Source organism: Daphnia pulex, chromosome 3, assembly GCF_021134715.1.
Source record: "Daphnia pulex isolate KAP4 chromosome 3, ASM2113471v1".
Taxonomy (NCBI): Eukaryota; Metazoa; Arthropoda; class Branchiopoda; order Diplostraca; family Daphniidae; genus Daphnia; species Daphnia pulex.
In genome coordinates this window covers 159,488-174,044 of record NC_060019.1, presented here as the reverse complement: position 1 = coordinate 174,044, position 14,557 = coordinate 159,488, and the positions used below count along the sequence as shown (strand labels likewise).

The 14,557-nt window shown below is 39.1% G+C and overlaps 4 protein-coding genes across 4 annotated transcripts; all 4 read left to right on the top strand.

The window, feature by feature from the left end:
- Positions 1 to 1,918: 1,918 nt before the first annotated feature.
- LOC124190677 (intracellular protein transport protein USO1-like) lies at positions 1,919 to 5,087 on the top strand. The gene has a single exon (XM_046583501.1). It carries the CDS (start codon positions 1,979 to 1,981, stop codon positions 4,058 to 4,060), a length of 2,082 nt encoding a protein of 693 aa, XP_046439457.1. The 5' UTR covers positions 1,919 to 1,978; the 3' UTR covers positions 4,061 to 5,087.
- Positions 5,088 to 5,176: 89 nt separating this feature from the next.
- LOC124190678 (maternal embryonic leucine zipper kinase-like) lies at positions 5,177 to 8,261 on the top strand. The gene is made up of 5 exons (XM_046583502.1): positions 5,177 to 5,314; positions 5,619 to 5,834; positions 5,898 to 6,418; positions 6,486 to 6,600; positions 7,033 to 8,261. Exons 1-5 carry the CDS (start codon positions 5,298 to 5,300, stop codon positions 8,066 to 8,068), a joined length of 1,905 nt encoding a protein of 634 aa, XP_046439458.1. The 5' UTR covers positions 5,177 to 5,297; the 3' UTR covers positions 8,069 to 8,261.
- Positions 8,262 to 10,193: 1,932 nt separating this feature from the next.
- LOC124189802 (serine/threonine-protein kinase/endoribonuclease IRE2-like) lies at positions 10,194 to 11,166 on the top strand. Its single transcript, XM_046582273.1, has 4 exons — positions 10,194 to 10,222; positions 10,267 to 10,407; positions 10,477 to 10,988; positions 11,051 to 11,166. The coding sequence occupies exons 1-4, from the start codon at positions 10,194 to 10,196 to the stop codon at positions 11,164 to 11,166; spliced, it is 798 nt and encodes a 265-aa protein (XP_046438229.1).
- A 1,984-nt stretch (positions 11,167 to 13,150) lies between these two features.
- LOC124190684 (serine/threonine-protein kinase/endoribonuclease ire-1-like) lies at positions 13,151 to 14,373 on the top strand. Its single transcript, XM_046583513.1, has 3 exons — positions 13,151 to 13,262; positions 13,574 to 13,789; positions 13,853 to 14,373. The coding sequence occupies exons 1-3, from the start codon at positions 13,246 to 13,248 to the stop codon at positions 14,154 to 14,156; spliced, it is 537 nt and encodes a 178-aa protein (XP_046439469.1). The 5' UTR covers positions 13,151 to 13,245; the 3' UTR covers positions 14,157 to 14,373.
- Positions 14,374 to 14,557: the final 184 nt, after the last annotated feature.

Here is a 14,557-nt window from a genome sequence, read left to right as displayed (position 1 = left end):
TGGTATCCTCAAAATCATCAGTCCAAGTATGTGGTAGTTATCACATTTGCAAGAAATACTACCACAGAATGAGAATCAATCTTCCAGCTGATTGTGTTGGTGGCGAACTTAAGAGAAACCAAACATGAACAGCTGATATGAACAGGTCAATCAGGAAAACAACCTACGAGAGAAAAAATTTAGCAATACCACAAATTAAACCTCACATTTAGAAAAAAATACTATCCTCACGTGATTTCCTTAGATGTTATACAGTTGAAAGTCATCCATACAGGGTGACTGGCCATCAAACACTAGTTGTAGGGCACTGAATGAATAAGGAACTCGTAATTAAATCCAAAACAGAACTTGATTTCACTTCCATATCATCGGCCTGGAAACAGAATTTCTTTTGTTATCATGAATTCTTAACTGGCCGACCAAAGTTGTAAATAGAACATACCAGCAGGATAGCCTTGGACCAAATTTCACAACTGTAATTCCTCGAGTTGAATCCCATCTGGACTGTAGCACTACTGTAATAATCCAAAATCCAGTCATCGTGCTGAACCGATGAGCAATTTTTAATCATTATCTAAACATCATGAAAAAGACATTATAGTTAATAATACAATAATCACCAACCAACTTATCTGAATTGCATAACTTAAATCGTGAACTACCATCGTTGCAGAAAGATGTCACATGATATCGTAACTGCACTGCTGCACATGGTGAAATGGATTGATCTGATCTAGTCTAGGGCCCACACATTCTGTAAAAATTAGTTGAGTTAGTTAGTTATCATTTATCATTCAAAACACAAAAATAGCTGATTGATGCTGGTGAAGCATTCAACATTCATAGCCTTCGTCTCGTCTCTCGATAAACAACTTAACTCAACAAGATATCTTCTAATGCTCCATAACTAACGCAAAAGCTGTGACCGCTCACCGTATGCTGCTGCTGACTAACATCACTGACTGGCTGACATATTTTTTTTGGCGGGGAAAAGGAGGAAGAAGGAGGAGCCATAGGGGCCACAGGCTAAGTTGGCAATGCTGTCATGTTGCCAAACCGAATTAAATACCGAAGGGAAATTAAGCGGCAAAGACGAGATTTTTAAAAATCTGGAAGAAAAGAAACAATAAAAATGAAATTTTGAAAATGATTATTACATTAATACCGCTAATACATCAACTATTGCTATGATATGAGTCATATGACGGGGTTTGGTTTACTTTACTATTTTTCTTTTGCTATAGTATTTATTATTACAGCAATTTTAAATAGCAAAAGAAAAATGAACCTGTCTGCCATGACTTCGATACGGGGAAAAAACAAATCAATATTTAATAGTAAAATTTTGTAGAACAATTTGCACTAACACGCATATTCCCGGGCAAGTTTCGCAATGTTCGTTGATGATTGCTGAAGGTACAGTTGTTGATGATTATGTCCAATCATTTTCATTTCCATTATCAAAACGTCAAAATATCTAAAAACCAACAAATAAAAAGTAAAAAGAAGAGATGAATATTCAATTGTGTTGCTGATTTTAGTTTACAGAAAATGAATGCAGTCAACGTTTTTGCAAACCCACCTAAAAAACAAAATTCTTAGTTGGCGAACTTACCGCTATGGGCGCCCTGTCGTTTTCCAGACATGTCCAGACCGGCATCATTGAAATCCCAACCAAAATTCCGAAAACCTTTATTTCAAATTGCAATTAAAAGTTTAAAATAAATTGCAATTAATTCAAAACTAATTGAACAATGTTTGTTACACCTTACACTACATAAAAAATCAATAAAAAAAGATAAAATGTCATAAACATAATTAGAAATCTGATTAAAACGGTGGAAATTGACAGTGCAAAAAGGGATTCCCCTGGCAAAGTCTATATAAGCAACCCCAACGGCAATACACAGACACAGAGACAAAGACAGACATAGCAGTTTTCACTAGCAAACAAACAAACAAACAAAAAGTGCTGAAAATGAACGACATGTTGGTGGTAGTCACTATATTGGCTTTCCTATTTGTCTTGATTATCTGGATCATGAATATACTCTGCAGATCGACCGAAAAACAAACTCGGCATTCGTCTGCTAACCTGAATAAGCGGAATAAGATTAAACCTGACGTTGCATGCAATAACCAGCATGCACTTCCCCGACCTGAAATTAACGATGAATTTTCGACTGCCAGCGGAGAAGACTTGAACAACCAAAGTTTTCTTCAGCTGAAGGCAAAAGTCGACGAAACGAACCTGATTGTATTGGAAAACCAACGTTTGGCGAATGAATTGAGTCTTGTTCAATCCCAACTGACAGACTCCCATTCAAAGCTACAAATGTTTCAGAACGTACAGGAAGAGTTGGCAAGTACCAAAAGCGAACTCGAAGAAAAGAAAATTGTTGTAACTGACTTGGCAGAGAAAAATCTCCGCTTGACAAATAATGATTCGCGACTAAGGCGAACAATCGAAGACATGGATAGAATTATTATCGAAGACAGAGATAGAATAATGGCATCCAATGCGATTGAGAAAAACCTGATTTTATTGGATAAAGAACGTTTGGAGAATGAGTTGAGTCTGCTTCAATCCCAACTGACAGACTCCTCATCAAAGCTGCAAATGTTTCAGAACGTACACAACGAGTTGGCAGCTACCAAAAGCGAACTCGAAAATAACAAACGTGAAATGACTGACATAAAAGAGATAAATCTCCGCTTGACAAATGACGATTCGCGACTAAGGCGACAAATTGAAGCCAAGGATAGAATTATCGAAGACAGGGATAGAATTATTATCGAAGAAAGAGATAGAATTATGGCATCCAATGCGATTGAGAAAAACCTGATTTTATTGGATAAAGAACGTTTGGAGAATGAGTTGAGTCTGCTTCAATCCCAACTGACAGACTCCTCATCAAAGCTGCAAATGTTTCAGAACGTACACAACGAGTTGGCAGCTACCAAAAGCGAACTCGAAAATAACAAACGTGAAATGACTGACATAAAAGAGATAAATCTCCGCTTGACAAATGACGATTCGCGACTAAGGCGACAAATTGAAGCCAAGGATAGAATTATCGAAGACAGGGATAGAATTATTATCGAAGAAAGAGATAGAATTATGGCATCCAGTGCGATTGAGAAAAACCTTGAATTGGAAAAAGAACGTTTGGAGAATGAGTTGAGTCTAGTCCAATCCCAACTGAAAGACTCCCATTCCAAGTTAAAACAATTCCGCAACGAGTCTGTAACTACCAAAAGCAAACTGGAAGAAAAGAAAAGTCTTATTACTGACATGACAGATGAAAATTCTCGACTTGGGCGAAAAATTGAAGACAAGGATAGAACGATCAGACTTATTTTGTTCGATAAAGAAAGTTTGGCGAATGAGTTGAGTCTGCTTCAATCCCAACAGACGTTCAGCCCCAACCGTCAAATGTTTCAGAACCTACGCGACAAGTTGGCAGCCACCAAAAGCGAATTGGAAAATAACAAACGTTTAATGACTGATATTACGGAGAAAAATCTCTGCTTGAAAAAAGACGATTCGCGTCTAAGGCGAAAAATTGAAGACAGGGATAGAACGATCACACAGATTGTGATGGAAAAAGAACGTTTGGCGAATGAGTTGAGTCTAGTTCAATCACAACTGAAAGACTCCCATTCCAACCTGATGCAAACAGTCCAGAAGGTACACGACGAGTTGGCAGCTACCAAAAGCGAAAACGAAAACAACAAACGTGTAATGACTGACATGGAGCTAGAGTTGAAGAATAGAACCATTTCTGAACTTGAAACGGAAATTCTCCGTTGGACCGAAAACGATTCACAGCTGAGGCAACAATTGGAAGAAACCGATCGTCTTCTTCAATCCAGTCAGGCGGAAATGGAAGAACTACGAGTATCCCAGACCGAAAGGGTATTAGAGCACTTACAGGATCAAGTGAAAAGACTAGAAGAGAAGAAGAAGAAATGGAAGAAGCCGTTTGAAAATTTGCCAAAATGGAAGATATTTAAGTCAAAAGAAATGAAACCGAAATTGGCGGCAGAAGTCGTATGAGGCAGCGAAGAGGTGCGAATCCTCGGCTGACCCTCGGACACCATGGGAGTAATGTAAAGAGGATTGAAAATCAATATGGGGTAAAGGTTATAGGTTTAATATAATAGGTTTAATAAAAACGTAATTCAAAATCTGCCGGTAACAATTTTGGGGAAAGTTAGAAAAATGTCGTAGATTGTAGGACGAAGTTCTTTCAAATGAATTTCGCTAATTGTTCTGTCTTGTTTTGTTTTTAAATTAAAATTAAGTAATAATTGAAGCTGGACGTCAGTTTTGCCTATCGGAATAGTTGTTGCCTTGCGATGACGTTGCCTCCTCGTGACAATCCAAAGGGATTGGCGGATGAACCCGTCGACGGAGTTGGTTCGCTGGTCGCTGGTGTGATGTGAGTGAAGACTTTTGAAATTCCTGGCACTTGTATATAAGTTGAGTTATCATGGCTCCTATATACGGTGAAAGGAATTAGATCGTCTTCACTCGCACGCCGGTGTACAGTTGACTAACACCTTGACGGGGGGTTTCATTACCCTCAAACGAGTCCGTCGATTCCTGACGTGCGTTGCGGGTGGAGGTAGCAGCCGAGCAAGTGGGCGACTATTTCGATGGTAGAAGCGGTAGAAGCTGGTCCAGTTTCTTTTGTTTTTTCATTTGATTTTGTTTTTCTCTTTTTTTCGATTCTAATAAAATTTCATTTTAAACTTCAAATCTTTTACTTGTTTCGTCATTCATTTTTCTATGAGAAGCCGGAGAAGGATGCCTTTCATATGCAGCACAATAAAAAGGAAAAATAAATTTCTGGCATCATCAATGAACATGATAGAGACGTGCATGAAATATTGTTACGAAGGCCGGGGTAAAGCAAACGTCATATACGTTATCATGTTAAAAACATAAGATGAAAAAATGAGCTGGAACTGTTCAGTAAATATTCGATTAAATAGTGAATCAAAAAAAGGAAAAGAGCTCTTGAAACACGATAGTCTCGAGAGAGTCTTGTGACTCTTGTCCACAACATGTCAATAAAACCAAAAAAGAGTGATACGGAGAAAAAGATACTTTCCGCCTGATAATTTTGGAAGCGGCGACAAGCCCTTTTTTGTGGCGACGTGGCCACCAGTTTCCGATGGAAAGGCAAGAACTTCAGTAACTCGTCAGCAGTTGGTGGCGAGACAAGTTGCGACATCGATGGCGTGATCGTTTATCTTTTCGTTCAAGGACACCTCGTCCCAGTCGAAAAATGGCAACCAATTCAACGTAAAGTAGTACAAGTTTAAACATTGATTGAATAATTAGAATAGCCTATCAGAGAGTCGTCAACGTCTAAGTTAAAACCAAAAAAAGAAAAAAAATTGGGCAAGAGAATTGGGGGAACGTTCGCCAGATTTGCATAGAAATGAGTTGCTACGTCATTTGTTTAAGATTACAATTTTACAGTAACAAGTTTAATTTAATAAATTTAATTATTTCCAACTAAACAATGAATATTTTATTAACTTTCACCAAGTAGATTTGAATCAATTTGATTGAAAATATGTTTCTTTGTTTTTTTGCACCAAAGTGTTTCGCTGTCGATTTCTATCGACAGAGAAAAGATTTTAGGGAAAGGGGCTTACGGGACCGTTTACGAAGGGACGTGGAAGGACAGAAAAGTGGCCGTCAAGCGAATTCAAATCGAAAACGTTGAAAACAACAAAGGAGGAGAAGAAGCTTTGCAGAAATTAGATCATCCAAATGTCGTCAAACTCTATCACGTTGAAAGCGACATTGATTTCAGGTGTAAAGAATTTACGAAAGGAAAAAAAAATATATCTTTAATAATTTTGTTCTATCAAATCAGATTTTATGCGCTGGAATTTTGCCAGGCATCGCTGGATCAAAAATTTTTGAATGAGAAGAACCCGAAAAAATATCGTGGAGCCATGCCCCCCGATGAAGAAGTTTGCCTCCAGTTGGCTACGGGATTGGCATACATTCATGAAAACCGATTGATTCATCGAGATCTCAAACCCGAAAACGTTCTCATCTGGGTGGATATCACTGGAAAAGTGTTGATGAAATGGGCCGATTTTGGACTTAGTAAACAAGTTAGCGAAAGAGGAAGTCATTTCATTAGTGGAATGAGAGGAACCCCCAACTGGTATTCCCCTGAAATATTGAAGATATTTATTGAAGAGGAAAAAAATGATCGTAAAACTACGACGACAACACCCGACACTCGTCCAAGAGGAACCGTCAAGAGCGACGTTTTTAGCGCGGGACTTGTTTTTGGCTATTATCTATTAGGCGGTGATCATCCTTTCGGTTCTGCTATAAATGTTTCACCAAACATTGTCAACAATGAGCCAGTCAATCTGCCAAGTAAGTTCCGTTAAATAAGCCATATTGAAATAGCAAATTACATTTGGGTGAAATTTCATCATTGCAGAAATAAAAGATCCTTCCATGCACGCGATCATCGTGGACATGTTGAAGGCCAATCCCAACGAGAGGATTTCATCGGCCGACGTCGTAACAAGAATCAACAACTTGATAAAATTCCAGTTAAGAATTTGGCTATATTAATTCAACCAAATTTTGCAAACAATCATTGGGAATTGGCAACAAAATTTCCAATTTTAAAGTACCTGAAGGGTACAGCTCCCTGAAGTTTGATGTAGCTTAACTGTAGGAGACGATGTTTTATCATTTGATTCTTCCTCCATCTGCAGCAGAAGTGAATGAAGGCACTCGTTCTGGGGCCGACAGCCTTTATACGACACAGCACTTTTGCAACTAGCAGGAGGGAGTATTACATGCCTCCCCAAATAGACTTATACTTTCCAAAATGGTCCAAAAAGCAAATGACTTTTTAAAAAATGAAACGTTTACATATTGAGTAGCGCAATTATATCACAAGTCAAAGTTCAAAGTCTAATGCGAAATTTGCGTTATACGAATTGATTAATTTGTTTTACTTTTCATATTGATTATAGTTATATCCAGCTGCACTATCTCGGTGTAGTTTCTACCGAGGATGACACGGATGACACCAAGTGGCATGAGCTTGTTCGGGCCCCCATGATCATCGGTGTCTTGAGCCAACTGATGATTCGCACGTCGCAGTTGACGGATTTCCGAATTGACCAGATCGACAAAACGCACATTCCTTTAATTAAACATCCGAGCAGTTTCCGCACAACTCTGGTGCAAATCGTCAACGACGCTTACAATGCTTTCAAGAAGGCGCATACCAACATGGAAAAGATTCAGTTACAGGTGGCCCAGTTGGCTTTTTATGTAATAGATTGCGTCACAATAATCAAATCCGACAGCAAAGTCGACATAGAGAAATTGGTGCCCAGACGGCTGGAATGCATCAAACAAGCAGCCGACGACGGACTGAAACGGTCAGAGGAGGAACTCGACGCTTTCAACTTATTGAGTTATTTGATTAACCAAGTTCTGCTGGCGATGTCGGCCAGCCATGGAAGAAAAGAGCAAGAGATTCAAGATGCAATGTATGCAAATATTGAGGAGAAAAAAAGGCGCCAAGAAGCAGCTATAAATGGTCAGAAAAAATCCGAGAAGGAGATAAAAAAAATGTGCGATGAGTTCACTAAAAGTTTAAAAAATATGCACATTCATGTTGAAAAAGACATCAGTACAGATCCAATGCAAATCTTAAAAGACGGAATGAAACTACTTAGCGAATTGCAGGAAAATTGGGCTGGTATGACCCTGTACTTCCAATTCTTTAACAAGCACATAAAAAAAGTTTCGAAAAAACAAAACATGTTTCTCAAACATGCCAAAGATGCCCAAGAAGATACTTTTTTTATTGATTTCGTAATGACCGTTCCAATGAAGAAATTGCTGAAAACGTCCATCAAGTCACATCACATCGCTGCCACGTACGTCAAAGTCTCAAACAGCTACATCATGGGACCTTTGAGGAACATCCACGGAATGGTGGCCATCGAACCCGAAAAAAAAAAAACAAGCGCAAAAGGAGTTGATAGAATCGTGTGAAAGAGCTTCTAAAGGCATTCAAATCATGTTCAACGAGGACAGTGTACAGACTATCCCTGAAATAGAAAATGCGCTTCAATCACCAGACCCGTTCAAAGTACTATTCACAATTGATGATGTTGACTAACAAAGATTATATTAGTTCTACGTGTTTGTTTTCTGTTGTTTCAAATACACCCATTTCATCGTCAAACATTTCTTCACTACTTTAGACTATACGAAGTCGTTCACGCACGTTCATTTCAAAGATGAATATCCGCATGAATATATCACGAGTATAAAAGAATGCTCAGTGAATCCAAAGTATATGGCAATTGAAATGACCTAGCAGAAATACATTATCCACATCCAGAGTATATAAAGTTTCAAATCAATTGATAAATAAATGCCAACTAAAATCTGAAAATTCAATCCAAATCCTAACTATAAAACCTGCAAGGCCGCTTGACGAAAATTCAAGACCAATAAAAGGAAAACCAAGTTTCGCTTTTGTTGATTTGTACACAGATGCTGCATCAGCAGGGCAATAGACGTCATCATCAGAAAAAAAAAACAAGCTGCTGCAGACACATGGAAAAGGCCCAACCTTTCACAATCGATTAAGCCAGAAAGACCACAAGTTCTTGACGGAATTTAAAATGTTGAAAAAATGAAAAGACTGATTTAATTTTAAATAATCAATAACAATTACCAAAAAAGGTCTTCGTCTTGTGTTTGTTCGGTTACACGACAATCTGGAAGGCATTATACAAGACCGAACGAAATTTCGGCAATAAAACTGTTATGAAAATGGCGATATTGAGCTGTCGGCAATTTACAATTTGTGGAACGCCATCAACAGAAAACCTTGCGGGTAGCAACGTCGAAATTCCCGGCACGAAATTGATTTACGATTATTTCTCATTTGAGTATAGGCAAGACTTATTCGTGCCATAAAATGACAACGAGGCAAAGATAATTAAAGAGAGAAGTGCAGTTTTGCCCCGCAGCAACGCCAAACCTTTTCCAATAAGAACGAAAGACAACCAGAACGCAAGTATAACTGCGTCCTTAATCGAGGGGAAAAGAAATGAATCCAATTTCGGATAGGGATGGAACTGTTCACAAAATTACGAGATTGGAATTGTCTAAGCTCGGGTAATACTCGCGCTGGAAGTTGACTTCAAATTTTGACGACGCCAATGCATCACTCAAATAATGACAAGAAAGTTGAAATATCGACTATCAAAAGTCTCCTACCTTGAATCCTTGACATATTCATCGCGATGATGGAGGTGTGACAATCCCTCGGACGATCCGGACAGTTGGAAATGGAGTGTCTCCTGCTGATTGAAGAGTAAAAAAATATGGCCTCGTCTAAAAAAAAACACACGAAATTAACACTTGAAACAGGATTAATAAAAATTTTATGTATTTTTTATTTGTATTTTTTTTTATTATGTTGAAATGAAAATCCAACTGCATTATGCAAACACCGAGGAATTGGATCACACGACATGCAGTCGATGCATGTCATGGAGACAGATCTCATCACGAAGAAGACTGTACATTTTTCCTAAAAGGAAATTTCAGATTCGACTGCTGTCGCTTATTCCTACAGAGAGACTGCCGAGGTCTTTACTGGATGGCAAGATCCTCGCATCAACGAAGAATTGCCATTGCGCGACTACATTTCAGCTGAGTACAACAACAAAATTGCCAAAAAATATAACAAGAAACTTTTCGACTAAAATTTCCCCAAGGAGAAATTTAAAATGAAGGAGGATTAACGACCAACGACGTGACATTGGCTCGCGTTTCTTTTTTGATTCATAAATTTTTCAAAACTTTCAACGTGGATTTTGTAACCCACGACTTTTGTTTGGTTAGGTTAGTTAGTTAGTGGGCACAAAAAATAGATCAACCATCTCAATCAGTTTAAGAAAGAACACCAAAAAAGAAAACCTATGAGCGGATGATCTGATTCACACTGGGGCGGAAGCTTCATTCGGCCGAGCCCAGTTTGTTGGAAAGGGGCGTGGCCGGTTTCCGACGGGAAGGCAAGTTTTGATCGGCAACTCGCCATCAACAGTTGGTGAGTCAAGCAGTCAAGTCTTGGACGGTCGTGAGCGTGAGCCGAGAGAAGATGGTGTTGACTTGTATTATCCTAGACAGGTGCAAATTGATAGGGCGGGGCTGTTACGGGACCGTTTACCAAGGGACGTGGAAGGGCAAAAAAGTGGCCGTCAAGCGAATTCAAATCGAAACGTTGAAAACAACAAAGAAGAAGAAGCTCTGCAGAAATTAGATCACCCAAATGTCGTCAAACTTTATCACGTTGAAAGCGACCTTGATTTCAGGTAAATCAAATTTTCCAGGAGATTAAAAAATAAAGATGCTCTAATAATTTTGTTGTTTGAACAAATCAGATATTACGCACTGGAACTGTGCCAATTATCACTGAGTCAACTATTCAACGGTGACGAGGCCCAGAAAAACTATCGCGAGAAAATGCCGCCAGAAGAAGAAGTTTGCCTCCAGTTGGCAAAGGGATTGGCACACATTCATGGAAAACGATTGATCCATCGGAATATAAAACCCGAAAACGTTCTCATCTGGGTAGATTCCACTGGAGAAAAAGTCTTAATGAAATGGTCGGGATTTGGACTTAGTAAACAAGTGAACGAAAGAGGAAGTCATTCCATGAGTGGAGTAAGAGGAACCCACAATTGGATGGCGCCGGAAATTTTGAAGATAATGACGGAAGAAAATGTTGGTAAAACTACGTCACCCGACATTCGTCCGAGAGGAACCGTCAAGAGCGACGTTTTTAGCGCGGGACTTGTTTTTGGCTATTATCTATTAGGCGGTGATCATCCTTTCGGTTCTGCTATAAATGTTCCAGCAAACATTCTCAAAAATGAGCCAGTCATTCTGAGAAGTATGTTCCTTTTCTTAATAAGCCAGATTTAAATAGCAAATTAAATTTTGATATGATTGCAGAAATAAAACAGCAACATCCCATGCTGCACGCGATCATCATGGAAATGTTGAAGGCCAATCCCAACGAGAGGATTTCATCGGCCGACGTTGTTTCAAGAATCAACAAGGGAGAATAAACAGAAGACTCCATAAGACCATAACAGTATGGCATGGCCCCAAGCAATTTTAACCTTTAGCCCTGCTCATTTCAAATTGGCGAATGGAATGTAACAAGTATCAATAGTGCGAAATTAATTTAGTTTAATTTCGTTCACATGAATATAAAAGAAAATAAAAATTCTTATTGGTGGTCCGTGTGGGGGTAAAGAAAAGAAAAAGAGCCGCTGGCGGACCCAATCTCGCCAAGCATCACGACCGGCTAGACGTTTTTTATTAGCCGATTGTTGATGCAATAAATTAAGGAATAAGGGGAAAGAAAGAGGTGGAATGGAGTATTATATACGCATGACGCAACCTTTTCTTAGAAACTGGCGACATCGTGGAAATAGAATCATACTAAATAAAGAGTCGAATAGAATGCGAAGAAAAGCAGATGTCTTTTCATAGTCATTTCCAATATCATGGAGGTCAGCCTTGACTTTTAACTTTTAGTTGTTCGATGCCTAACAGTCACGAAAAAGAGAGAGATGGATAATCTGAAGATAAAAGAAGAGCAATAAAAAATGAGATTGCTCGCTTCCTCCTCGGGGACGGACATCAGTCGAATAAGTGATAAATGTTTATGGTGTTTTTATGGTCTTCTTACTGATCTTAGCCCTGCTGTTAAAATAATATTAGACAACCGATTGCACGTCTCACACAGTCACGGTCCCACCTTCCTCATCACCTTACATGGCGTTGGCGCTGTCTCGTGCCGATTGGTCGGTTAATCAGCAGCAATGGGCGGATCATCAAAACTTGAACAACAAACCCGCGGTGCAGCAGCACCACATACAATAACGTCAGCAGCCTAGAGCTGAGTGCGTGCAATAATACAATAACCAAAGGGGAGAAAAAGAAAAAGCTTTGGCCGGCTTTGGCATAAGAGCTCGGTATTCATTGGTTAGACAATCAAAGACGGTTAGACATCAATCGTTGGTTAGATCAAAGCAGATGAGATGCAATAAAATGGAGAAGAAGAACAAAAGAAGCTTCCAATTGTCAGATTATTACTCACGACTGAAAGTGTCTTTTGTTATTCTCTTTGGAATCGACAAAGGTTAATAGAGATGATTTTCAACATCCATGTTGACCAACTGCGATTCACACTGCGACTGGAAAGCATTCGATCTGTCAGTGTCCATCTCATGGTTAAATAACAAATGGCAAAAGGCGATCATTCGACCGAGCATGTCCCTCCAAAAATCCAAATTGGTAATCCGCTGATGAGTAAACACGTTCCGTTTATCCCACACTTGCCTCAAAATCCTGGCGCAAGCTTCTTGGACTCGTTTCCGGTTATCAGCTGACCAGACCGAGACGAAATAAGAATTCGTCGACGCCAAACAGTCGACATTCTCTTTCAAAATGTCAATGGCGCCTGTATTCTGAATGCCTTGGTAAAGCGTGCTGGCATTGTTACCATCACCAGCAGCAGATCCATAAATCTGATTCAAAATTGCCTATTGACGCGTGAATCATACATTCTACATCATACTCATTCATACATCAACTTCAGCAAATCCTTGAGGATCCATCTTTTTCCGGAACCTTTTTGATTTTAAATGCAAAGCGCAAGGTCCATCTTATTTTACGCATTAATCATTTTAGACCAATTCATATTCTCCAATCCCCCTTTTTGAATCGTCTCGGCTGATTTTGATTTTGCCCAACTGCGTTTATAAGAGTTACAGAAAAGAGCAACTTGCTCTCACAGTTTCTTCGTTGTCAAGTGAACAGGAAAAACTGTGGCCACAACCGCCTACGGGTTTTGTATGGGGCGTGACCTTAGAAATATTCTGAACAGACATGTTAGAAATCTTCTCCACAACAAGTCAATAAATCCACAAGAGTGTGATACGGAGAAAAAGATACTTTCCGCCTGATAATTTTAGAAGCGGCGACAAGCCCTTTTTTGTGGTGACGTGGCCACCAGTTTCCGATGGAAAGGCAAGAACTTCAGTAACTCGCCAGCAGTTGGTGGCGAGACAAGTTGCAACAGTTTAAGCGTGATAATTTTTCTTCTCGTTCAAGGACACCTCGTCCCAGTCGGGAAAATGGCTACCAATTCAAAGTAAAGTAGTGCAAGTTTAAACATTGATTGAATAATTAGATTAGCCTATCAGAGAGTCGTCAACGTCTAAGTCAAAACCAAAAAGAATAAAATTGGGCAAGATAATTGGGGGCACATTCGCCAGATTTCAATAGAAATGAATTGCTACGTCATTTGTTTTAGATAACAATTTTACAGTAACAAGTTGAGTAAGGTAAAAGTTTGTTAAATGTAAATATTTCCAACTAAACAGTGAATATTTTATTAACTTTCATCAATTATATTTGAATCAATTGGTTTAAAAATATGTTTCTTTGTTTTTTACACCAAAGTGTTTCGCTGTCGATTTCTATCGACAGACAAAAGGTTTTAGGGAAAGGGGCTTACGGAATCGTTTACGAAGGGACGTGGATGAACAGAAAAGTGGCCGTCAAGCGAATTCAAATCGAAAACGTTGAAAACAACAAAGGAGGAGAAGAAGCACTACAGGAATTAGATCATCCAAATGTCGTCAAACTTTATCACGTTGAAAGCAACCACGATTTCAGGTGTATAAAATTTACGAGTGAAAAAAAAAATAAAAACTCTAATATTTTGTTCTGTCAAATCAGAATTTATGCGCTGGAATTTTGCCAGGCATCACTGGATCAAAAATTCTTGGATGACAAGAAACCGGGAAAATACCGTGGACTCATGCCTCCCGATGAAGAAGTTTGCCTCCAGTTGGCCCAGGGAATGGAACACATTCACGAAAAGGGATTGATCCATCGAGATCTCAAACCCGAAAACGTTCTCATCTGGGTAGATACCACTGGAGAAAAAGTCGTAATGAAATGGGCCGATTTCGGACTTAGCAAACAAGTCAACCCAACAGGAAGTCATTCCATTAGTGGAATGAGAGGAACCCACAACTGACATTCCCCTGAAATATTGAAGATATTTGATGAAGAAGGAAATGGTGGTAAAACAACGACGACAACACCCGACATTCGTCCAAGAGGAACCGTCAAGAGCGACGTTTTTAGCGCGGGACTCGTTTTCGGCTATTATCTATTAGGCGGTGATCATCCTTTCGGTTCACCTATCAATGTTCTACCAAACATTTTTAAAAATGAGCCAGTCAATATGCCAAGTAAGTTCCATGATATGATCATAAGCCAGATTGAAATAGCAAATTACATCTGGGTGAAATTTCATTGCAGAAATGAAAGAACATCCCATGCACGCGATCATCATGGAAATGTTGAAGGCCAATCCCAACGAGAGGATTTCATCGGCCGAAGTTGTTTCAAGAATCAAATTTTTCACAATTCAGA